General features: G+C 56.1%; 1 protein-coding gene across 2 annotated transcripts; it reads left to right on the top strand.

The window, feature by feature from the left end:
- Window positions 1-377: 377 nt before the first annotated feature.
- Window positions 378-25079, top strand: GRHL3 (grainyhead like transcription factor 3). Of its 2 annotated transcripts, none has more exons than XM_064398278.1 (16): window positions 378-1337; window positions 10956-11142; window positions 11784-11845; window positions 12862-13192; window positions 13707-13786; window positions 15284-15437; window positions 16706-16817; window positions 16971-17065; window positions 18567-18725; window positions 19170-19248; window positions 19539-19672; window positions 20196-20230; window positions 20783-20871; window positions 20952-21037; window positions 21822-21886; window positions 23393-25079. In XM_064398278.1, the coding sequence occupies exons 1-16, from the start codon at window positions 1321-1323 to the stop codon at window positions 23505-23507; spliced, it is 1800 nt and encodes a 599-aa protein (XP_064254348.1). In that variant the 5' UTR covers window positions 378-1320; the 3' UTR covers window positions 23508-25079. The 2 variants fall into 2 exon arrangements, with proteins under 2 accessions (XP_064254348.1, XP_064254347.1); XM_064398277.1 differs by having other exon boundaries at window positions 12859-13192.
- The last annotated feature ends 30 nt before the right edge of the window (window positions 25080-25109 follow it).

Genomic DNA, 25109 nt, shown 5'->3' with positions numbered 1-25109 from the left:
CCAGGACTGTGCCATCTCCAGAGCTGTGACACCTCAGAGCCATGACAGCTCCAGAGCTGTGCCATCTCCAGGGCTGTGCCATCTCCAGGGCTGTGCCATCTCCAGGGCTGTGACACCTCAGAGCCATGACAGCTCCAGAGCTGTGCCATCTCCAGGGCTGTGCCATCTCCAGGGCTGTGACACCTCAGAGCTGTGCCATCTCCAGGGCTGTGCCATCTCCAGGGCTGTGCCATCTCCAGGGCTGTGCCATCTCCAGAGCTGTGACACCTCAGAGCCATGACAGCTCCAGGGCTGTGCCATCTCCAGGGCTGTGCCATCTCCAGGGCTGTGCCATCTCCAGACCGTGCAGGGCAGGAGCTGAGCGGGGCAGGCAGGAGTGAAACACGATGGGGGGGTGAGAACGAGGGGTGGAAGCCTTTCTTTTTCCCTTTGTTTTAAGGCTTGTATCAACTTGCCTGGCAAAATCCTCTCCTGCCTTCCAAATCCAGTCACCGTGAGTCACGGCTGAGCCCATCCTCTGCCTCCTCATTGCAACACGGATGACAGAAACCATCCAGCAAGAGGCCTTGAATCCCTGATGAGTTTTGTTCTATTGCACAAACCTTTCCCCGTGTGCAGGGTTGCTGCAGAGGTGTTGCCTGGGTGGTATTCCTGCAGCCCCTTCCCAAACCTCCTGCTCACAAAGGTTATCCCTGCTCCTGACAGACCCAGAGCAGTGCCAGGATATTCAGGGAACGGCTTGGTACCCAGAGTTAGGAGGGTTCAGGTTCATTTTTTAAGAGGGAGGAAAAAGAAACCTCCTCGTGTTTCTGGAGTGAGTGGCTGAGAGGAGGTGAGGAGAGGCAGGAAAGGGTTTTCCTGTCAGTACAACTACACGGAGGAATGAGAGGAAACTGCCTCCTTCCCTAACTCATTCCTTTATAAATACATGTATTTTGAGGGTATTTATACATAAAGAAACAGCAAAGAACAAACCAGCCCCCAGCTCCGCAGCAATGACAGCTCCTTGGCACGGCAGCCCCGGAGCCCATCCACCAGGCTGAAACTCCTTACCCCGCGCTGAATCCCGGGTTCCGCCCCTTCACCCTCCCGGGGGTTCCGGGCGGCCCGGCAGGGACGGGGTTAAGCTGCACCTGTCTGGGTGTACCTGTCCCAGGGCACCTGTCCCGCCAGCCAATCGCGGCGGGGCCGCCCCACCTGTGCGAGCGCTGCCATAAATCAAACACCTGGCAGGGAATGTCCGTGTGAGCCGAGCCGAGCCGAGCCGAGCCGAGCCGAGCCGAGCCGAGCCGAGCCGAGCCAGCGCTCCGCACCGCGCCGATGGCCCAGGAGCTGGAGTAAGTGCGAGCCCTCCCCGCTTTGCTGCTCCCGGCTGCTCCTCTGCCTGCCCAGATGTTGGTCAGGCACTAAAGAACGGCACGGGAACGCTCTCCCGATTTTCTGCCGCTGCCCGGGCTGCCGCTGCTCTGGGGAGGGTTCGCTCCTCGGGGATCCCTCCTCGGGAATCCCTCCTTGGGATTCCTTCCTCAGGAATCCCTCTTTGGGAATCGCTCCTTGGGATTCCTTCCTCAGGAATCCCTCCTTGGAAATCCCTCCTCGGGAATCCCTCCTTAGGAATCGCTCCTTGGGATTCCTTCCTCAGGAATCGCTCCTTGGGAATCCTTCCTCAGGGATCCCTCCTCAGGATTCCTTCCTCGGGAATCCCTCCTTAGGAATCGCTCGTGGGGAATCGCTCCTTGGGAATCTCTCCTCGGGAATCCTTCCTCAGGAATCCCTCCTTTCCATTTAGAACCTGTTAAAAACCACGATCCCGGTTATTTTTTTTTTTTTTATCCCCAGCTAAAACTGACACACGGGGTTTATGTCTAAAGCCAATCTGCTCTGCCTCTGTCCAACAAAATCTAACAGCAGCTACAGGAATCTGGTTTAATTTTATATCTATTTATTTGAGAAAATAGCTTCCAAAGGATTTATCAGTCTCTAGTTTCTAGGGGTGGGGATTGTTGTGTGTCTTTTTTGTTGAGGGTTTTATGATTTTTCCCCCCCTTTTTTTTTTGTTTGTTTTGTTTTTATTTGTTTGTTTGGGCAGAGGTGCTGGTTTTTTTTTTTCTTTCGGTTTTTTGTTTGTTTTGGGGTTTGGTTTTTGTGCGTTTTTTGTTGTTTGTTTGGATTTTTCTGTTAAGTAAATAGATTCACACTATGACCCTATCCAATAATTTATTCTTTTAAATAAGAAAAAGCCTTTAACAACTATCGATCCTGTATAACTCTCGTTTCTAATTTTGGCATCTCCGAAATATTTTGGACTTTTGGACGCTGATGGTGTCAGCAAACAAGTGTCAGGCTGGCGTGACAGCTGTGGGGAAGGCTGCGGAGCAGTGACAAAGCTGCTGGCACTCAGTGCTGAACCCCAGCCCGGCCCTGAGCCCTGCAGGGAGGATTTGCGCGTAAAATATCGATCAAGAAATAGAAATGGCATCTATCAGTGCGGAGATCGCGGTGGTTTTGGGAGAAACCCGCTCGCCCGTGTGTGTTTACAAGCCCGACAGAGCTGCTGTGTCAGCCCATCTCCTCCTAATTAAGAACCCTGAAAAGGCGCAGCGCTAATTATTATTTCATGTAAATCCCGGGATCAATCCGCTCGGATTGATTGCGAATCTGTCACCGAAATTTCCGCTTGCCGCAGTTTTTGGGTCGTTTAGAACCGGTGCTTTTGAGGTTTGGGAGGGAGGACGTGTTTGGCTCTGGGAGCGCGCGATTGATGGATTTATCGCTAATTACGGCCGGGAATTACACGGCCGCTGCCTCTGTTAACCCTGAGGCTGCCGGGCAGGGGGAGCAGCCCCGGGGCTGCTTTGGGCCCCGAGCGGGGCTTTCCCAAAATCCCATCCTGGGGAGCAGCTTTTGGAAATCCCGCTTTATTCCCGTGACAAACCCCTCGGGAGGAGCCGACCGAGCCCGGGCAGGACCGGGGGGACATTTGGGGTCACCCCGGGCCCGGGGCTGCTCGCCCAAAGCTCCGCAGGGCTCCGGGCAGCGCATCCCGGTGGGAATTCCGCGGGCGCGGAGGGCAGGGACGCGCTCAGGGAAAGCGGGGCAGGAGATGGGGACAGGCTGCCAGAGCCCCTCCGCGAGCCAATGTCGCTGCCAGTGTCGCGATAATCGCCGGGGAGGGCTGGGCAGACACCGGAGCAGCCCGGCACATCTGCCCAGATGTGGCTGATGCTCGGCCGCTGGGAGAAGGATCCCACCTCTCCCTCTGGGGTTCCAAACTCCCCGAGAGGACCGGGAAGGAGCAGCGTGCCGTGGGAGGGGGAGATGTTTTGCCTATTTTAAAATATTCTAACTGCTGATTTCCATAGTCCTCTACCCTGAACCTGTGTCTAACTCTGCCTGCGTGGGCTGCAAGGAGTTAACCAGGAGTTACTCCCAGTTGTGGTTTTGTGGTCGAAACCATGATCGCCAGAAGCAAATTTTTGTCATGCATAAGGTGTGTTATTAAAACTTGAGTTATGCTCCCGGTGAATGAAAAGTTAAAGCCCTTTTATAAAACCCTGGCAGCAAAGCACACAAGGGATAACCGAGCTGAGCAAGGGAGCCTGGCTGGGATTTTTTTTTTTAAAGTTATGTAAAGAGAAAGAGAGATTTGTAAATTAAAGAAACAACAATCAAATAACTGCTATGCAATTCCAACAAAGGAGTAAAAGGCCTCTGAATAAACTGCAGACTGAAAGCAGGGGTGAATCAACATTTGCACAGTATCTCTGCTTTGATGCTTTGGGTCCCATCTTGGGCTGATTGGTCCATGGGAATGGTTCCAGGGAAATTTGCAGAATAAAGACAATTCCTCTGGGGAGGATCTGCTCTGGCTCGGCTGGGGGTTGAACTGTTGATCAGTGTAACATATTCATCCAAAAATGCACTTGTGCCTGGATTGCACCTGCCAGCCCTCGGGATCAGCTGATGGCAGGGATGGGATCCTGGAATTTTGTGTGCTCAAGGGGGAAAAGGCACCAGCTGAGAAATGGTAATCAGGGGGACTCATTATTGAGCTCATGATTACATGCACTGCTCACAGCCAAGTTTGCAAGGCTTGGAGGGTAACAAATACGGAAGCCATTGGGGTTAGATGGAATTTGGGGAAGAAATCCCCCCTGTGAGGGAGGCAGGCCCTGGCACAGGTGCCCAGAGAGGCTGGGGCTGCCCTGGATCCCTGGCAGTGCCCAGCCAGGCTGGAGCACCTGGGGCAGGGGGAGCTGTCCCTGCCAAGGCCTGGCTGGTCCCTTCCAGCCCAAACCACTGCAGGGCTCTGATGGTTCATTTCTTGTCCCTTGGGGTGTTCTGGCTGGGGGCTGAGGCTGATCCAGACCCCATCCCTGTCCCCAGCCTGGGCACAGCTCAGCGCTCAGCGCTGGCACTGCCCTGAGCCTCCTGCTCTGCCCAGCTCTTGTTGCTGCCCTTGGCACTCCGAGCTCTGCCTGCTTCCCAGGGCTGGATCAGCTTTGTTTGGCAGAACCACCCTCGGAAGCACCTTGTGCTGGGGCTGGTTTTGTGTGAAACAGAAACACAAAACCCAAAATGAAGCAGAACTGCTGCTCCTGTGCTCACAGGGCACGGAACCAGGGCAGGGGGACAGAGAGCACCTTGTGGGAGACCTGGAGTGAGACTGGTCAGGGGAAACGTCCCTCCAGGATGGGAAGGGACAGGGAAAGGCACAGGGGGAGCCCACCCTGCTGGGGGGGCAGAGCTGCGGGCACAGGGGCAGGGCAGGGAGCAGCTGCTCCATGTGAGGCTCCTGTCAAGTGTCCTGCCCTGGCACAGCTTCCTGGAGCCTCTTGGGCAACAGGATCCACCTCTGCCACCTTCAGCAGGGCACCGGCCCCGTGCCAGGCGTGAGCTGTGGCTGCAGCCAGGCAGGGAGGGACCAGCACAGCCCTGGCTGGGGACACGACTGAGACTGAGCAAGAGCTGGGGCTGAAGGCTCCAACCTCTGCTCTCCTCGGCTCGCTGCTTCCTTGTGACATCCTCAGTGTCCCTGCAGAGCCCTGGCAGGGTGTGCTGAGGGAAGCAGAGAGCCCTGAGTCAGGCTGGGCTTTGTCCTAAGCACAGACAAGCCAGAGTAGCTGATTACTGGTTAAAAAAACCACACTGTCTGAAGAGGAGTGAAAAAGAAACAAATTTTGTTGCAGAAGTTTGTGTGTTATGGCTACCTTTGGTGGGTTTAAATCCACATCTTGTAAAACAGGGATTTTTAAAATTTTAATTTTATTTAGAAGTCGTGGCTGTTGGAGTTAGAGAATCTACAAAAATTACCTGTGTCATCTTCTTTGGTGGGTGAAGCACTGGGGGCCTCAGTGCAAAGTGTGCTGTGTTGGCACAGTGAGGGTTTGTGTGCAGGAATAACTGTCCATGAAGTGCCTGTGTCTGTCCAGAATGAAAGCAGCAATGAGAGGGAAGCTCTCAGCAATATTTCAGTGGAGCAGATGCTCAGGGCCTGGTTTGGTGTCTCCCTTTGGAGTCAGATATCCCTGAACCTCAGGACACCCCAAAACGGAACCACCTGACATCAGAAATTGCTGCTGGGAGAAATCAGCCAGAATTGCTGACCTGCAGAGGGATGTGAGCTCTGTTCTGCTGCCAGGGGAGGCACCAAGGCAGGCCTGGCAGGGGGGTGCCTCCCTCCAGGGCATGTCCTGGGCTGAGGCACAGCCTGGACTGTCCCAGCATCACAGCCTGGACTGTCCCAGCATCACAGGCTGGACTGTCCCAGCATCACAGGCTGGACTGTCCCAGCATCACAGGCTGGACTGTCCCAGCATCACAGCCTGGACTGTCCCCAGCATCACAGGCTGGACTGTCCCAGCATCACAGGCTGGACTGTCCCAGCATCACAGGCTGGGCTGTCCCCAGCATCACAGCCTGGGCTGTCCCCAGCATCACAGCCTGGACTGACCCAGCATCACAGCCTGGACTGTCCCAGCATCACAGCCTGGGCTGTCCCAGCATCACAGGCTGGGCTGTCCCCAGCATCACAGGCTGGGCTGTCCCAGCATCACAGGCTGGACTGACCCAGCATCACAGCCTGGACTGTCCCAGCATCACAGGCTGGACTGTCCCCAGCATCACAGGCTGGACTGTCCCAGCATCACAGGCTGGACTGTCCCAGCATCACGGGCTGGACTGTCCCAGCATCACAGCCTGGACTGTCCCAGCATCACAGGCTGGACTGTCCCAGGCTGCAGAGGCAGAGCAGCCAGCACTGCTGGCACCCACAGCAGAGCTTCAGGGCTGCCTCTGCTGCCTCATCTCTGCTGCACAGCCCAGGAGGAGCATTGCAGAGTCAGCCCTGTCCCCTGGTCCTTCTGCTGTGCTGAAAAAGAGCTGCAGGGGCAGGAGCTCGGCTGGGTGAATGGGGACAAATACTGAGCTGGTTTGAGGTGTCTTGGGTGCCCCAGGAGGGCCAGGGGAGGGGGATCCCTCCATTCCCAGGAGGGCAGGGGAGGGGGATCAGGGGGATCCCTCCATTCCCAGGAGGGCAGGGGAGGGGATCCCCCCATTCCCAGGAGGGCAGGGGAGGGGGATCCCCCCATTCCCAGGAGGGCAGGGGAGGGGGATCAGGGGGATCCCCCCATTCCCAGGAGGGCAGGGGAGGGGGATCCCCCCATTCCCCAGCAGCAGCTGCCCCAGGAGCTTTGCCTGGCTCAGCCTGCAGAGCCTCCCCGCTGGATCTGCTGGGGGGGATCAGTGCCCACCCCACCAAGGAGTCACCACAGAGCTGCACTGGCAGCCCCAGAGCCCTGTGGGGATCAGGAGCCGTGTCCCAAAGCCGTTCATGGTGTCCCCTTTCCTCCCCATGGCATTCCTGCAGGGTGCCCCGTGCTGTGCCAGCCTGGGGGGGCTGGATCCCCCCTGTGCCACACAGAACCCGGCAAGGAGAAGCTCCTGCACTGAGCTGAGTGAACCCTGGGCTGAGGGTGCTGCTGAAACGGCCCTGCACAAAGCCAGGGACAGAGCCCACATTGTTCTGTAGCTGCCAGAGAAAACATCCCAGGAAATGTCCCGTAGGCAGAGCAGGTCAGGGGCCATGGGCAGAGCGTGGTCTCCTGGGCCTGTGGAGTCACACTGTGTTGTGCTTGGCTCCCCAGCACTGTTTTCCATCACTAGTCTGTGTTTGTTGTGTTTCTTTCTGGGTTTTTTTTCCTGGTTCTGTCTGTGTTTGGATTTTTGCCTGGCTGTGTGAGCGGGCTGGTGACAATGCACTCACTGCTGGCTGTGCTGTCACCTTGCCTTCAGGTGTGCTTGTTTATTAAACCTGCAAAGGAATTACAAAATCCCAGCCTAGCTGAGGGCTTTGGCTTCAGCACTGAGGGCCCTTGGAGGGATGCTGTCCTTCCTGACAGGGCTTTGCAGCTCCGGTCCCTGCCAGGGAGAGCTGCTGGCCCTGCCTCGCCAGGGCACTGCTGATCCTCCCTGAACTCCTGACAGGAGCCTGGCGAGCACCAGGGCTCTTCCAAGAGGGAGGAGAGGGCAGTGGCCAAGCCCAGAGCTGATGGAACCCCCACAGGAGCTGCCTGGGGCAGCCCTGAGCTCCCAGGGCTGGGGGCTCTGTCCTGTGTCTGAGTTCAGAGTGCTGCTGCTCACCAGGAATTCACTGTGGTGCTGCTCACCAGGAATTCACTGTGGTGCTGCTCACCAGGGTTTATGGTGGTGCTGCTCACCAGGAATTCACTGTGGTGCTGCTCACCAGGGTTTATGGTGGTGCTGCTGCTCACCAGGGATTTATGGTGGTGCTGCTCACCAGGGATTTATGGTGGTGCTGCTCACCAGGGCTCTCTGTGGTGCTGCTCACCAGGGCTCACGGTGGTGCTGCTCACCAGGGCTCAGTGCTGCTCACCAGGGCTCTCTGTGGTGCTGCTCTGCAGCCACAGCATCTGGCAGGGCCAGGATTTAGGCTGGAGCTTAACCAGGTGTAGTGGAGGGAACAAAGGCAGCTCCACCAAGCTGCAAGGCCAGCAGAGCCTCCCAGACACCCAGCAGAGGCAGCAGGAGTTCAAGGGCTCTTTCCTGCTTGGCTGCTGTCCCCACCTGGACCCTTTGGGCATGTTCTCCTGCTCCAGCACAGCCCTGAGTGTTTATCCATCACCAGGAGAAATTGGGGAAACAGAGGCGGGGTGGGCTGGAGCGGGAGAGGGGCTGGGATCACCTTGTGTCACTCCCCAAGTGTTTGGAAACAAACAGACTGCTCCCTGCCCCAAATCCTGCTCTGCTCTGCACATGGCCCCAGGCTGCAGCTCCGGTGTGCACAGGGGCAGGGAGGCTGCAGCTCCCAGGGTTTGTGTTTCCCTGGCCTGGAAAGGAGCTCTGGCTGTGCCAAACAGAGCAGGGAGCTTGGAATGGGCAAACACAGCCTGGCCACGTGCAGGGGCATCACAGGCAGGGAGGAAAGTAAAGTTCAGCTGTGTTTGGACCTGGATTTGGGTGACTTTCCTGGTGTGTTTGGATCTGGATTTGGGAGACTTTCCTGGTGTGTTTGGATCTGGATTTGGGAGACTTTCCTGGTGTGTTTGGATCTGGATTTGGGTGACTTTCCTGGTGTGTTTGGATCTGGATTTGGGAGACTTTCCTGGTGTGTTTGGATCTGGGTTTGGGTGACTTTCCTGCAGCTGTGCCTCGCAGAGGCTGCTGATGGGATCTGTGCGTTCTGAAGGGCTGGGGAGCAAAGTGACCACCGTGTCCTGTAGGTCCTGGTGTCAAAAAGGTGCCTTGGACTTGTCACCACAGCTGCTTCTCTCCTCAGATCACCTCTCCCTCCGAGGCTGGGGAGCCGTGGTGCCCTTTGGGAGCAGGGTCAGAGCAGGGCTGACAGTGAGTGGGGTGGATGTGCCCTCACTCCCTGCAGGGTGGGCCCTGAGGGGCTCACTCACACATCCCAGTGCCTCCCAGGGATCCCATGGACTCTGGAATGGGAACAAGGTGGGCTAAAGGTGCAATCCTGTCACTTGTGCCACTGCTCAGCTGGGTGAAGCCCAGCCTCACTGGGACCAGTGCGGTTCCAGTGCCTGGAGCTGCTGCTCTGCCTCTCAGGGCTCTGTGGCTTCTGAGCACCTCAGAACCTGCCTGAAGCTCCCAGCGTGTCCCGAGCTGCTGTCCCGAGCTGCTGTCCCCCTGCTGTCCCCCTGCTGTCCCCCTGCCATCCCTGCTGCCATCCCTGCTGCCAGCAGCACCAGGGCTCTGTGTGCCCACCTTTGGCTCTCTCCATTCAGGGCATTTTGCCTCTGCTCTCTGCCAGGCCAGGGTTCCTGGGTGCCTTTTCCAGGGTTTCTCCCAGCAGAGGTGCGGGGCAGGGAGGCAGAAGGGAATAACCACACAGGGAATGTTTTACTTTAGCCATTTCTCCTGGTTGTGTGGGTGCTTTGCTCAGCCCCCCAGTGCTCTGTTGCTCCATCCTGCCCCGGGTGTTTTTCTCTGCTGGTTCCTCGGGGCACCAGCCAGGCTCCAGAGCTGGGCTGTGCAGGGAAAGCAAAGGATTCCTCAGGAAAAGGTGACACAAACAGCAGAAACAGCCCTCGGTGGCCTCATGGAAAAAATCAGCTGTCATTCCTGAACTGCAGAGTAATTCTGTGCTGTAGTTTGTGCTGTTAGGCAGGGGAGGCCCCAAGCAGCAGTGTGAGCCAAGGGGAGCTGGGGAGTCAGAGCCAGGGGCAGCCCAAGGCATCCCTGCAGGGTTAGTGTGGGTTTGTGCAGGTGGCAGTGCTGGTGACAGAGCTCCACGGGGAGCTTCAGGGGTGCCAGGAGCATCCCAGGAGGAATTATTGTCCTCTGAATGATTCACTTAAAAGTCTAGACCAGGACTTTTTATAAATATATGGATAGTGGCTTAATGAAAACGACATATTCCTTGTAAAAATGCCATTAAACTGGAGCATTCATTGCTGTAACTCCTGAAGGATTCCTTTGCCTTTCCATGAACAAACAGCAGCAGCTGATGTCATGGCTCGGCTCCTGGCAGCTCCTGGCAGCTCTGGAGATTTAAAGTTCTCAAAACCTTTCTTCTAATAAAACCCAGTCTTGCCCTTCGTGGACATTTCCCCTTTGAGCAAAAGGGAATTTCTGTCCACAGAGATGTGATTTTGTGGTGAAGGCTGTGGGCTGTGGGGTGACAGGAAGGTGTGACAGGAGCAGGGCTCAGCCTCTGTGGACGTGCTGGGATTCCACCAAAGGCTGGACTCAATCTCTGGGGTCTTTTCCAGCCTAAACAATTCCAGGATTCCAACTCCCAGGGAATGCACAGAGGCACTGCTGGGCTGGCTGCTGGCAGGGCTTGCTGGAGGAAAAGGAAAGATGAGCCATGTTTGGGTAATTAAGTGTCTGACAGTTTATTACCATAAGATGGAGAGGCCTGGAGAAAGTGCCAGAAGTGAGGACAGGCAGGGCATTATTTTGGTGTGTTGCTTCTCACGTAGTCCCACGAGCCTCACCTCAGTCAGGAATTTTTTAGTGGAAGGGAGGGGGTTGTGATCTGCCTGTCTGCTTCCCTCTGAGGAAAATCACCTACAAATGGTTGGGAAAAAATAATTTAAAAGCCATGGACTGCAGCAAAGGAAAACAATGAGGTTTGGTTTCATCTGAGTGGCTGTGTCTGACTGGGCTCTGCTGGCCTGGAGCTCCACATCCAAGGGGAAATCGTTCCCTGCTCCCTTTGTAGTGCCCAGCACCCTGGGACAGAGCAGGACGGGCTGGAGGGAGGAGCAGCTGCTGGGTTTACTCCCTGGGCAGGACAGGGAGAGGCTCTGGCCTGGTTCTGTGCCCAGCCACAGCAGCAGAGGTGGTGATCCCAAAGGCTCTGGGAGCTCAGGAGCAGGAGAACATCCCTGCTCCATCCCACTGAGCCCTGGGCAAGCCCTTCCTGAGGAAACCTCTGTGGGAAAAGCTCCCCCTGATTCCTGCCCCCCCAGTTTCAGATCCGTGCGTCTGATGAAGAATGACACCATGAACTTCCAGAAATTCCCCTACACCAGCGAGGACGAAGCCTGGAAAACCTACCTGGAGAACCCCCTGACTGCAGCCACCAAGGCCATGATGAGGGTGAACGGGGACGACGACAGCGTGGCTGCCCTCAGTCTCCTCTACGACTACTACATGGTGGGTGCCCCTGGCTGGGGCAAAACTGGGCTAAAACTGGGCTAAAACGGGTAAAACTGGGGTAAAACTGGGCTAAAACGGGTAAAACTGGGGTCAAAGAGGTGCAGAATGTGTGTAAAACATGTACCACCCTAGAGGGAGCCCCTCTACTGAGCCCCCCCATCTACTGAGCCCCCTGAGTTGTTTATCCACCAAGCTGTGCCACCAGTATCCCCAGAGGTAAACTGAGGCACAACCCAGCACTTTGAGGGAGCCCAGAACGTGTGGAAAACCTGAACCCGGGTGCCCTGAGTGTGGATTTTTACCCATGAGGGCTTTGAGGGCTGTTGGGCTGGAGCAGACCCCACAGTTTTATCTCCCAGTGCTGCTGTAGGATGGAGCTTTGAGCGATGTGGATCTGATTTACCCTGGCTGGGAACAGGAATGATTTTCCCACTCTCTTCGGTGCTTTTAAGGCCCTGCCCAGAACCAGCTGCTGTGGCTTGTCCAAGGTTATTTGGGAGCCCAGGGCAGAGCCCAGCTCTGCTGTTTGTTCTTCTCGTGGGGTTTTCTCTGCTTTTATTAGACAATATTATTTTATTTAATTCTGCTCTGTTTCCCTGTCACAAAATCCACAAAAAACCTCTGCTCTGCCTTTCCAGGTGCCCAAGGAGAAGAGGATCCTCCCAGCTGGGATGATGGCACGCAATGACCTGGCCAAGAGGTTGGCTTCAGTTGCTGCTCTCTGGAGCTGCCTCGCTCTCCTGCAGCTGCTGAAATGCAGGCTGGGGCTCTGAGCTTGCAGAAAATAGACATCAAAGCACGGTGTTATTAGCAGCAACAGTGCAGCTCATTAACCCTGAGACACACATTAAAATTCCTTAGGCCAGGTCCCAAGCAGGCAGAAATGGAGCTACACCCATTTACACCCCTGAGCATCTGTCTGGCTGTTCACAAGGTTCTGCTCATTTGCAGCAGATGAAGAAATTGCCTTTATTTCCTATTTTGTGACAATTGCAAAGGGCACAAGGATTGAGCCTGAATGGCCAAATCCTCCTTCATTCCCTGGGCTGATGAGAGTTTCTGTTCCACTCTCCCAGGATTCTCTCCCAGTGACTCCCATTTGTCCTTTGAGGTTTTCAGATAATTGCCTATTATATTAATGGCTCATTAATGGCCACTGTGAGTTCAGTTCCCCTTCCTGGATGCTGTGTACTTTGGCATTGTCAGTCTTGAAGCACTTGACAGAACAAACCTCAAGTGATACTTCACTCCTCCAGAAGTAAACTGAGTTAAGCTGCTTCTGGGTTTTGCTTCCTAAGTTGCTGGAGTTTGTGAATTTGTGCAATAATTGTTTTTCCTTCTGAAAAGGGTATAGAAAAATAAACTTTCAGCATCAATGAGCCATGAAAAGGCTTATGATGGGCAGCCCACAGAGCAGTCACCTTTCTTACACCCCTGCTGCTCTGGGTGTGTGGTGGCCTCAGTGAAGGAGCAGAGGATGTGCAGCCCCAAACCACGTCCAGACCCCATTCCCTGACTCCCTGTGGTCATCCCTGCTCTGCTGAGCTCCTCTGGCTCTGCTGAGTGCCCTGGGAGCTGTGGCTGGAGATGCCAGGGGCTGCCAGGCCCTGCTGGGCTCACCTGGCAGCCGGGCCAGCAGCAATGCAGGCACTGCTGGCAGTGCCACCGTGCTGGGCTGCCCGCTGTGCCTGCCCTGAGCCAGCACTCTCTCAGCAGGCACTGCCACGGGCTGGATTACGAGCCCGAGCTGCCCCCCTTGGATGGCTCAGCCCAGCTGATGAAGCTGCTGTCAGAAAACGTCTCCATGAGCCAGGAGTTCTGCGAGCCCCCCAAGAAGAACCTGAGCCTCGAGGCTGTCCCTGCCCCTCACAAGGCAGCCCTGCTCCCTCCGGGCACCAGCAAGCTGGAGGCCACCCCAGACAACTTCCTGGTGGCCCCGGGGGACGTGTATGACAGCAGCTCCCTGAGCTCCCTGTTCGAGAGCCTGCCCCTGGCCCCGCAGCAGCGCTGGCAGCCCGACAGCACCTTCAAGGAGGATCCCCAGGAGGTCAGGCTGCTGGGGAGCTGGGCTCTGCTGCTGGGGCTGCTGCTGCTCCTGCTGCGTTTCTGGGGGTTATGCTGGATTTCTGGGGGGTTGTGCTGGATTTCTGGGGGTCGTGCTGGATTTCATGTTGGATTTCTGGGGGTTATGCTGGATTTCTGGGGGTTTATGCTGGATTTCTGGGGGGTTATGTTGGATTTCTGGGGGTTATGCTGGATTTCTGGGTGTTATGGGGGATTTCTGGGGGTTATGCTGGATTTCTGGGGGGTTATGCTGGATTTCTGGGGGGTTGTGCTGGATTCCTGGGGGTTATGTTGGATTTCTGGGGGGTTATGCTGGATTTCTGGGGGGTTATGCTGGATTTCTGGGGGTTATGCTGGATTTCTGGGGGTTATGCTGGATTTCTGGGGGTTATGCTGGGTTTCTGGGGGTTATGTTGATTTTGGAAGTCGTCTGGGAGAGGTGAATGCACACAGCCATGAGGGTTTGACTCTGGGTTTGTGTTTGCTCTTGTCTGCAGACGCTGCTCTTCAGTGACATCCTCAAAGCCCAGCCAGAGCCACCCTGCCCCGAGAGCTACCCCACGGATGGAGTGAAGAGGTAAGAGCAGCCCAGGCCTCGGGGCTTCCAGGGAACTCCTGGCTCTGTCTCTTCCCTGGCACTGCATCCCTCCCCTGTCCCCAGCCCAGCCTGGGCAGTGACAGCAGTGGCAGAGCCCGTGCTCGTGCAGACACCAGCTGTGTCTCCCTGGTGGTTTTGGAGCAAGGGCTGCCCCTGAGCTTTCAGACCAAGCTGGGCTCGTTCTGCCCCCAGACTGGGCCAATCCAGGGCCAGCTCTGTCACACCTCAGGGTGACAGCCCCTCCCCAGGGAGCACTGCTTGGCTGGTGACACAGAGGGACCCTGGTGGCTGCCACTTGGAATGGGGTAAATGACAGGGAAAAGGAGGCTGGCAGGGCAGGAGGGTGATAATCAGCCTCCCCTAATCTGAGGTTTGGGTTCTCACTCAGCACTGTTAGTCAGCCTTGATTTTAGAGGGTGCCACTGCCTCTCATTCCTAAAACATGAGAGGGATTTCTTCCTCCTTCCACCCCTCTGCCAGGCAGAGCTTTGCTGCTCCAGATACCAAATCAAACCTCCCAGCAGGTAACATTATTTCACCTCCCACTTTTTATTTGCTCCTGAGTCAGCTGACTGGGTGAGTCAGCTGTCAGACGTGGGGATGTTCACACAGCCAGCAGCGGCTCCTGCTCACTGTTTATTTGTGCACTGAAGCTCTCGGGCTCTCCTGGCTCCAGATAAGAGGAGCTGCCAAGCCCATCTTCAGAGATGGCATCACGGGAGGTGGAGCAGGAAGAAGATGGGTTGGTGACTAAACAGGGCACTTGAAGGGTCTGGCTGAAGGCTCCTGTACAGGTGGTGGCTTGCACGGATTCCTCCCAGCAGAAACCAGCCGTGGCCTCATGGTTTCAGTGCTCACAGCTGCTGCTGAAGGCCTCAGAGCTGCTGAATTCAGGCTCTCCTTTCAAATTTCCATTGCCAGCAGTGACATCTTCTCTGTGTGTCACCACAAAGCTTTTCTGTAGAGATTAAAGTTGGTGCCCACCACACTGAGGGTCCCCAAGCTGGGATTCTGAGCCCAGTTCTGTGCAACCAAGCAGGTGTTGGTGTCCTGCAGGTCCTCCTTCTACAGCACCATGAAGGGAGAGTGTCCCTGGCTCAGCCAGTGATGGGTATGGCATTGGAGACAGGAGCCTGAGTTGAGGGTGTTGTAGAAGTCCCTTCACAGGGACCCATTTCTGTGTGTTTTGCTGGTTGAGCAATGGTTCTGTTGCCATCCACACACAAATACTGGCTGCAGTCACATCCAGGGGTTTTTAATCCGAAACTGGGGTTAAAGTGAGGCTGTTGGAGCAGTGCTGCTGCCCAGGGTGTTGGGGAGGATCAGAATGTGCTGTGTCAGGGTGTGTGAGGTGGGGAATGGAGCAGAAACTGGAGCCTGTAACCCGTGGGGTGGAGGCTCCTGGGGCTCTGTTTTGCTTTTGCAGTGGAACAGCAGCTTGTGCTTATTCATCCTTCTCTCTTTGTTCCATCCAAGTGACTTTGAATACACTCTGGGGTCACCCAAAGCCATTCACATCAAATCTGGGGACTCTCCCATGGCCTACCTCAACAAAGGACAGTTCTACCCCATCACACTGCGGACAGCTGGAGACAGCAAATGTTTGCACTTGTCCTCAAATAAAGTGAAGGTAAGAGACAGAGACAGGCTGACAGCTCTGCTGACAGCTCTGCAACGGGACATCCAGCAGCTCCTCTGGCCTGGGAGCAGAGCTGCTGTGAGCAGGAATGGCTTTGTGGCTCACGTTGGCTTAAAGGGATGAGTGGGGTGGATCCAGTCCCACGGGACAATCCTCTGCTGCTCTGCAGAGCCTCCCTGGCAGCTGGAAGCTGTCACAGGAGCTCAGGGGTGCACAAAGGGCCAGGGGGGCCCTGCTGGGAACAGCTCTGAGCCAGGACAGGGTGGCCAGGCCTCAGAGCAGCCCCTGAGATGGATGTGCCAAATGGCTGAGCCCAAATCCCTTCCCTTGCCCTGCTCAGCTTCCCCAGCATAAAATGTCATGTTTCACATGGCCCTGAAGGCAGGGCAGGATGGAAGGGTCAGGGGCACTGCTCTGCCCTGTGCTGGGCAGGGGGCACTGATCCCTGTGCTGGCAGGGGCACTGATCCGTGTGCTGGGCAGGGGGCACTGATCCGTGTGCTGGGCAGGGGCACTGCTCTGCCCTGTGCTGGGCAGGGGCACTGCTCTGCCCTGTGCTGGGCAGGGGCACTGATCCCTGTGCTGGGCAGGGGGCACTGATCCCTGTGCTGGGCAGGGGCACTGCTCTGCCCTGTGCTGGGCAGGGGCACTGCTCTGCCCTGTGCTGGGCAGGGGGCACTGCTCTGCCCTGTGCTGGGCAGGGGCACTGATCCCTGTGCTGGGCAGGGGCACTGATCCCTGTGCTGGGCAGGGGCACTGCTCTGCCCTGTGCTGGGCAGGGGCACTGCTCTGCCCTGTGCTGGGCAGGGGCACTGATCCCTGTGCTGGGCAGGGGGCACTGATCCCTGTGCTGGGCAGGGGCACTGATCCCTGTGCTGGGCAGGGGGCACTGCTCTGCCCTGTGCTGGGCAGGGGGCACTGCTCCCTGTGCTGGGCAGGGGCACTGATCCCTGTGCTGGGCAGGGGGCACTGCTCCCTGTGCTGGGCAGGGGCACTGATCCCTGTGCTGGGCAGGGGGCACTGATCCCTGTGCTGGGCAGGGGCACTGATCCCTGTGCTGGGCAGGGGCACTGATCCCTGTGCTGGGCAGGGGGCACTGATCCCTGTGCTGGGCAGGGGGCACTGATCCCTGTGCTGGGCAGGGGCACTGATCCCTGTGCTGGGCAGGGGCACTGATCGCTGTGCTGGGCAGGGGCACTGATCCCTGTGCTGGGCAGGGGGCACTGATCCCTGTGCTGAGCTGGCTGTGCTGTGTTGCAGAGCGTGGTGATGATCGTGTTTGACAATGAGAAGATCCCCACGGAGCAGCTGAAGTTCTGGAAGCACTGGCACTCCCGGCAGCCCACGGCCAAGCAGAGAGTCATCGACGTGGGTACGAGGGGCTGGGCTCCTTCTGCCTCCACTCCAGTGCCCCCCAGGGCTGCCCTGGCCCTGGGAGCTAGCCAGGGGCAGATTTGGGGTGGGAGGCCTCGGGAATGTGGCCAGTTTCAGCCCCGGTGTGAAGTGCTCCTCCCCTGCCTTCCAGCTGACTGCAAGGAGAACTTCAACACGGTGCAGAACATCGAGGAGCTGGCCTACAACGCCCTGTCCTTCGTGTGGAACATCCACGAGGAAGCCAAGGTACAAAGTGCCCGTGCAGGGGGGCTGGGAATGGTCCTCAGCAAAGCTGCAGCTCCCTCCCTCGAGCCCGGGCACACAGAGGTGCCAGCCCCAGCCCTGGCAGGGCAGGGTTTGCTGGCAGGACAGCAGCAGGACCCGAGCCTCAGTGTGTGCTCAGGCACTGCCATGAGCTCACAAACACCCTGGGTACACCCACACTGGCTCAGGGATGTTTTCTTAGTGCTAATGGACAACTGAAGAAAGGGCTTTGCAGCAGTTCAGGCTCTGCTCACGGGGAGCTGCAGCCTGTTGAAATAAGCCCAGCTCAGGGAACAAAGAGCCCCCTTTGCACAGGGGGTGCAGCCGTGCCTGACCACCCTGCTGTGCCCGTGGGGTGTGGGGGGAGCCAGGCAGCTCCCAGCATCCCTGTTCACCTCAAAGCCAGCAAAGTTCATTACAGCAACGTCTTTGCAGCTCTGTTCTCTCTTCTGCATCTCAGACTCTCGTTAACAATTTGTATCTAGTGGGGATTGAAAAACAGATAAAGTAACTAAGGGAAAAAAAAGAAAAGCATAAATACCCCAAGTCTCTGAAGCTTGGGAAAACCCTGCCTGGCTTTGGGATCTCAATAAGCCCCATGGCAACCTGGGTCTTTTACAACCCAAGAGGTTAACAAATGTCTTCAAGGCAGAGCTGTCAGAAATGGAAATATGTCAGGCATGTGGCAAGCCCTGGGGGCATCTCAGCAAAACTGGATTTAACTCTTAGCAGAAACTCTGCTCACTCACTGGCCTGGGGCAGGGAGAGGTGAGACTTCAGAGAGCTGGGAGGGCTGGGAGTGAGGCAGGAGGGGCCAGGAGCTGGGAACAGGAGGGGCCAGGGGCTGGGAACAGGAGGGGTCGGGTGTTTGGGTTGGCCATGGCACCTGTTACTTCTATCTCCTATTAAACTTCCCCCCCCCAGTGAAGAGGTTTTCTTTCCTAAGAACTGCCTCCAGCTGACATCAGGTTTCAGGGCTGCAATCCTGAGCTGAGGGAGCTCTGGGAGCTTCTCCACCTGCAAATCTGTCCCCAGGGTCCAGGGGAATTCCAAGGTCACACCAATGAATTGGAGTTTGGAGATACAGTTTGGATTCCAGCCGTGCTCAGCTCTTCTTCCAGAGCTCCCACTGGAGTTAACTCCCTCCTGGTGATAAAGGAGCCCAGTGTGGGATGAATATTTATCTGAGCAGCAGTGCTGTGCAATTCCTGAGGCTGCAGCCTTGCCCTCCTCCCCTCTTGCAGGCCTTTGCTGAGGGTCCCTTTCAAAGGAGAGATCAGAAACAGCAGCAGGAACATCCCCAGGCAGGGCTTTGGGAGTGCAGAGGCTGAGTCTGAGCTGGAATGGGTGTGGGGGGAGAGGCTCGGGTGGGAAACCAACTGCTCCTGCCAGGCTGGCCCTGGCAGGGCTGCAGGGGGCCCAGCAGCTGCTTTGGCCCTGCTGCCTGGGGGCTGCCAGCAGCACCAAGCTGTCCCGTTTGCAGGTGTTCATTGGGGTGAACTGCCTGAGCACAGACTTCTCCTCGCAGAAGGGGGTGAAGGGTGTCCCCCTGAACCTGCAGATCGACACCTACGACTGTGGCAGCGGCAGCAGCCAGCTGGTGCACAGGGCTGTCTGCCAGATCAAGATCTTCTGTGACAAGGTGCAGCACTCCTTTCCCACCTTCCACAAACCCAGCTGCTCAGAGGGCCCAGGAATAAAACCTGAAAGGCTGTGAGAGCCCAGAGCAGCCCAGACCTCTGACTGAGCCTCACAATAAACTCTGTTTTTGACCAGTTGTTAAATATCAAAAGAGATGAGAATTTCCTTGGAAGTTCTTCCCCAGTCTCAGATATTTCCCATGGAAAAAATTCTCACAGCTATTCTTGTCTGTGTGTTTCATTTGTAAAAGCAAATTTTATTTTTGTTTTTCTAATTTCTGAGTGTCAGAGAGTCCTGCCTTGGCCTGGGGAGGGTCCCTGAGGTGGCCATTCCTGAGTTAAGGCTGCATCCACCTTAACGTGTCACACCCCAGAGGTGGCCACAGAACCTCTCTTGCCAGTGTTGGAAATGTCAGTGTCCTAAATTTTCCTGGATCTTCCCACAGGGAGCAGAGAGGAAGATGAGGGATGATGAAAGAAAACAGTTCCGAAGGAAAGGAAAATGCCTGGACTCCAACAACAACGGTGAGTGCTGTGTGTGCTCCTGCTGGAACCCCTGTCTGCTTCCCTCCCCAGGCCCCCAGGAGCTCCCCCAGCCCCTGGCAATGCTCCTGGCAATGCTCCTTCCCTCCCCAGGCCCCCAGGAGCTCCCCAGCCCCTGGCAATGCTCCTTCCCTCCCCAGGCCCCCAGGAGCTCCCCAGCCCCTGGGAATGCTCCCGGGCTGCCCGGAGGTGCTGCAGGCTCCTGTCCTGCTCCCAGCACGGCCGTGGCAGCCTTGGAGGGGGCTGAGATGAACCGGACTCTCCGTCTGTAGGTCTGAAAGGCTGTTTGCTCTCTGGCTTCAGAGGGAACGAGCTCACCTTCCTGCGGCCCGAGAGCGACCTGGAGACGCAGCCCGTGCTCTTCATCCCCAACGTGCACTTCTCCACGCCCCAGAGGTGTGGCTCGGTGAGTGCCGGGGCTGGCACCTCCTGCCAGGCTGAGCAGGGCACCCCCAGCAGCTGCCACCCCCAGCCGAGCCCTCTGTGGGGCCGGGGTGAGGTCCCTGGCCCGAGTGGCCCGGCCATGCTGCAGTGCTGGCTGAGGTAACCGTGCCAGGCTCCTTCCAGCCAGGTGTTCTGTGCTTTACACACCTGCACGGGACTGCAGGGCAGCAAAAGTAGCAGGAGGAAATAAATTATAGCCAAATGTGGCCATCTCATCCCTGTGTGGGTGGGACATCCCCTCACTGTCCTCTGTCCAGTGTCCTCCTCCCTGCCTCAGAAACCACTGCCTCAGCTTGTCAAAAACAGGGAATTGGGGGAAGTTCTTTACATTAAATTTCATTTAATCTATGAAACAGATGTTTGGGTTTAACTGTGTGGGGAAACGGATGGCTCAGGAGGAGGGAAATGATGTTTAAAGTGTGCCCCAGTTGCCTCCCCAGCCTCTCTAGCACACAAACTCACAGATGCATTTCTTTGCATTGCAGGTGCTCCCTCCTGCTGTTCCCAACTCTGCAAACAGGTGAGGATGCAGCAGGGTGTATTTCCCATCCATCAGCTGCTCTGTTCCTTTGGAATGTCAGGGCTGTTGGATACCCCAGGGCAGGATAACACAGCTCAGAGTCTCCCTGATGCCCTGAGAGTCAGAATGAGTTAAACCTTGTCCTGGAAGGGACTCAGGGCTGCAGAAACCTGGACACACTTCTGTCCCTGTCAGAGCCACTCCAACACGAGCTGCTCCCTGATTGTCCCCTTGTTCTCACGGAGACAATGCCTGAAAGGGAGAGTCAAAGATCACAGCTGTCACTGAAGGGCTCAAATCCCCAGAGGCTGGAAAATAAACTGGAATGTACTGGAATCACAGTTGAAAAGCAGAATCTCCCCCGTGTGTGCCCCACAGGAGGTGCAGGGGGCTCTGCAGCCCCTCCCTGAGCCCCCCTGTGCTGCTGTGATTGCAAACCAATGCTGCATTGCTGGAGGGCTGGTGCAGTGGGTGGCTGGTGCAGTGGGTGGCTGTTCAGGCAGCAGCTGCAGTGTCCTGCTGTCCCTCTGAGCTGTCTGTCCCCCTGCCCAGGCTGCCCCTCAAGAGGAGCGGGGCCTCCTTCGCCGACGACTTCGAGGCGCTGCCCCCAAAGCAGAGCAAGGACGAAGATCCCCAGAGAGGTAACCCTGGGGTGCTCAGCCCACGGGGCACAGGGCCCTGGGCCCTGCCAGCACCCTGACCCTGCCCTGCTCTCCTGCAGTGCTGCTCTACGTGCGCAGGGAGGCCGAGGAGGTCTTTGATGCCCTCATGTTGAAGACCCCGGACCTGCAGGGCCTCAGGACGGCTGTGAGTGCCCCCAGAGCCCCTGGGGAATGGACAGACTGCAGATCAAAGGGAAGGGGGTGGTGAGCAGGGAGCTGGATGTGGGCTGCCCATCTCTCCTGCCTGCTCTCCCTTGGGAATGGGAATGGAGGCGGGAGCAGGAGCTGAGCTGTCCCAGGAGCTCCTGCTCACACCTCCTGCCCCATCCAGATCCTCGTGGAAGTCTCCTCTTGTGACAGCACACTCATATTTTCCACTGCAAACACCTTTTCCATTCTCCAGGCTGGAGATGTGTGCTCTGAAACTCTCCCTGGCCTCGTGCTGGGATTCCCTGGCTGTGTTTGAGGAGCACAAGGACATATTTCTGCCATGGTTATCAGCAGCATCTCTGATAGCCCAGCCCTCTCTGGAGACTGCTGGGAAGGAAACAAACAATAAACCTCCCAGATTTGGGGTGGCTTTATGGCTGCACTCTAAGCTCTGGTGGTTTTACAAACTTCTAAAAATAGGGTGTTTGAAAAACGTCAGCACAGAGCATTCTTTGCCATCTTCTCCTTCCCCCCTCCCTCACCACAGAGAGTCAAAAACCTTCATGGAAAATGCTTGGCAAAAACCTACAAAACTCCTGCCACCCCAAGACCAAAGCTGAACTTGCCCAGGAGAATGCTGAGGTCATGATTTTGTTCCCTGCAGTGAAACTGAGGGGGAACCCTTTGCTGCTGAGCACCCTGGCTCGCTGTTATCTCTGATTTTTATCATGGGAATTTCACTTTACAAGCATGAGGAATTGCCATGTTTTCTCTCACAGATTTCAGAAAAATATGGGCTTCCTGAAGAAAGCATTTATAAAGTCTACAAAAAGTGCAAAAGAGGGTAAGCTAATCTCTCATCTGCTTTTAGGCTTGCCTCCAAACCTGTCCTCTCCAGCCCTGCCATTGCTCCAAGAGCATTTTAACAAGATAATAAAAGGTAGAGCCATGTCAGGCTCTGCTATTTGGAGCATATAAAACTCCGATCTTTCTGGGCTTTAAAGATTTGGGATAATGCTTGTTTGCATTATATTTGTTTGGAGGGTAAAGTCTCCCAAGGAAAGGAAGTTGGGTGAAGGTGGAATTGTTTGGGGAGTGTGATGGTGATTCTTTGTGTCTCAGTCTGAAAGCCTGAGGTTATGGAGAGCTTATCAGAGAGGGATCAGTGTTTGCTTCTGCAAAAAGTGCTGGAATGTCCCTGGCTCAGGATGAGGGGTGGCCCATAGTGAGCATCTGAGCTTGGCAGGAGTTCTTCACCTGTTGCTGATGCTGCTCATCCCTGAGCCCCAGAAATGGAATTTTCTCCCCAAAGACCAGCCCTGGTGGCTTCAGGGGAGAGGCACCTCACTCCGTTTGGCTTTGGCTTTGTTCATGCCTCGATCTGATAAGCAGTGAGGGTTTGGTGATGACTGGGAGGGAAACCAGGCAGGAGGAGCAAAGAGGTGTCTCACGAAAAGGAAAGGCCACGCCTGGAAATTAGATGAAATAAGTAATTTTGACACCTGCTTTAATGACGGCTGGACGTGACCCATGCCAGCAGCTCCTTCTGAGTGTGGGGAGATTGCAGATAGCTGCACTCTGCTGGTGGCAGGGTCAGGCCCAGCTTCCTGCTCCCCCAGATTTAATTTTCAATAATTTTATCCTATTGCTCCACCCTAAACAATCTTCTCCTGGTAATTACAGCTTGAGGGGCAGATCCTCATCTGCTGGGAGCCAGAGGAGCTCAGTGGGACTCCTGGCCTGGCAGCAGGCAGGGCCTGCCCCAGCCATGGCCCTTGCAGGGGGTGAGCTCAGCAGGTGAACGCGGTGCCAGGGTGACTCAGGAGCAGTCATCAGCAGTTCTGGGTCTTGGTGAGGTTTGGTCTGGAGGGACAATCCAGGGCTGATTCCTGATCAACATCCCTGGGGTCATTTGGGGTTTACAGATCAGATGGGAGCACAGCACAAGAGGCACAGGTGACTTCTCTGGCTCCCTGCTCTGGCACAGGCAGAGGTGAAGGATCAGCTCTGCTGGAGAAGCTTTTGGGGACTCACAGGGTCTCTGTGGGGCACCTGCTGGAGGCCAGGCTGGGCTCCAGGGCTCGGGTGGTGCTGGGAAGATTCCCATGCACCGGGCAGAGCCTGGGCAGTGCCAGAGCCCCAGCCCAGCCCAGCAGCCCCTGGAATTCCTGACTGTGCCATGACAGAGCTCCCAGGGCTGCTGACTGTTCTGTGCTGCATCTTCCCTTGTGTTGTGCCATGGCTTTAATTAATGAATTCATTCATTAACAGTGGTTGAGCCCCTCAGCCTGGGGAAGGTGAACTGCTTTCACTGTGCTGCATCTGACCCAGCCATTGTTCTTCTCTGTAGGATCCTGGTGAACATGGACAACAACATCATCCAGCACTACAGCAACCACATGGCCTTTCTGCTGGACATGGTAGAGGCAGAGAACAAGTTCCAGATCATCCTCAAAGAGCTCTAAAGAGCTGCAGGCAGCACTTCCTGGCACTTCTCTCCGAGCTGGCACGTGTGCCCCACAGAACTCAGCCCTGTGCCTGCTCTTGTTGCCTTGACTTGAACCCCCACGGCCCCGGGGGCCACAGACTGCTGTGAGATCATCCTGTGAACGTGGAACTTGGCTCTGTTGAGTTTATTATTATTATTATTATTTTTTATTATATTTTATTCCCTTCTGGCACCGGGCCTGAGCTGCCGTTTCAGAGCTGGGCACACCAAGTGACACTGCCAGGCCTGGGCAGAGGGCAGAGCTGGTGGCCCTGGCAGTGACTGATGCCAGCCCAGGCCTTGGCCTCTCCCAGACCCTGCAGAGCTTTCCCAGCAGGGCTGAGCCTGGCTCTGAGCTCCCCTCTGGCACAGAGAATCTCCAGATGCAGCCACAGCTCCTGCTGGACGGACACTGCCTGCTGATCCCCCTCCTGCCCCATCTCTGACTGTAAATACCACAGAGGCCTCCACAACCCTGTTTATACATTTCTGTGTTGTCCCTTTTGTATTTTATATGTGTATAAATATGCATTGTTTTATACTGGACTCAGTATGGTGACACAGAGCATTTCAAACACAGGCTGCTTCACATTTCTCGTGAACTCCTTTTGTAACTGTGTTGTTGGTTGTGTTGTTTTGGATTTTCTGTAGTAATAAAGGCTCAAGGACTGGAAATGAACCATTTCCCCCAGCTCTGGAGTCAGAGTTGGGATGGGCTGCCCAGGAGCCAGGGCAGGGAGGTGACCCCAGAGGCACCAAAGGGCTGGAGGATGGTTTGGCCAAGGTCTGTGCCCTGTGCAGCCACTGTGCCCAGCTGTCACCAGCTGGGACTGGGTCCCTGAGCTCCTTCTGCCCTGTGCTCAAACTGCCTCAAGCTGCTTCCCATTTAGGCCATCAGATGCCAAGGGGAGCCCTGTATTTTCTAATGAATCCTCTGACCAATGAAAACCAGGGCCTTTCCTCCTCCCTCTTCATCCTCTGCCTTTCCTGGCCATGTTAAAGATGCACCTGAGGCCTGTGAGTGGGGAGGAAAGAGCCCTGGGAAGAGGATTTGGAAATGTTGGAATGTGTCAGCTTGGAGAGTTTTGGATTACTTCAGTACTGTTTGAGGCCTCTGAGATGAAGCACAGATAAGCTGAAGGTTTATCAGCCTTTGGGATCTCCCCAGCACTCCTTCCCTTCAGATCACAAACTCCTTCTTCAGCAGGATGGCTCTGAATCAGTGTTGATTCTGTGAGTCCTCCTGCAGCAGAATTTCAGCTCCGGTTAAAACCAGTCCCACCAGGAACCCCCCAGTGCCCGTGGCACAGCTGAAAGCTGCAGTCCCTGTCCCTGCTGTGTCAGGGCAGTGTCAGGGCCTGCTCTGGGGTGGCTCTGTGCCAGGGTGACCCTGTCCTGCCCGGCCATGGGGACAGCTGGCTCTGCTGTGCAGGCAGATGGGGAGGGCTGCAGGCAGCCCTGGGCTCTGTGTGCACGCAGAGTTGGGGTTTGGGGACCTCTCACCCCTCAGTGAGTTGCTCTGGAAGTCTGATTTTCCTGCCAGATAAACATTTACCCATCAGAGCCTCAGTTCCTCCAG

This window comes from Passer domesticus, chromosome 24, assembly GCF_036417665.1.
Source record: "Passer domesticus isolate bPasDom1 chromosome 24, bPasDom1.hap1, whole genome shotgun sequence".
In the NCBI taxonomy this organism is placed as follows: domain Eukaryota; kingdom Metazoa; phylum Chordata; class Aves; order Passeriformes; family Passeridae; genus Passer; species Passer domesticus.
The sequence above is the reverse complement of the archived record's forward strand: the minus strand, read 5'-3'. Positions and strand labels throughout refer to the sequence as shown.

What these genes read in the sequence shown, in the direction of transcription:
- GRHL3 (XM_064398277.1), top strand. An exon ending in ACATCCACGAGGAAGCCAAG is followed by an intron (nt 17,066 to 18,566) that starts GTACAAAGTGCC and finishes TCCCGTTTGCAG; the next exon opens with GTGTTCATTGGGGTGAACTG. An exon ending in TGCAGGGCCTCAGGACGGCT is followed by an intron (nt 21,038 to 21,821) that starts GTGAGTGCCCCC and finishes TTTCTCTCACAG; the next exon opens with ATTTCAGAAAAATATGGGCT.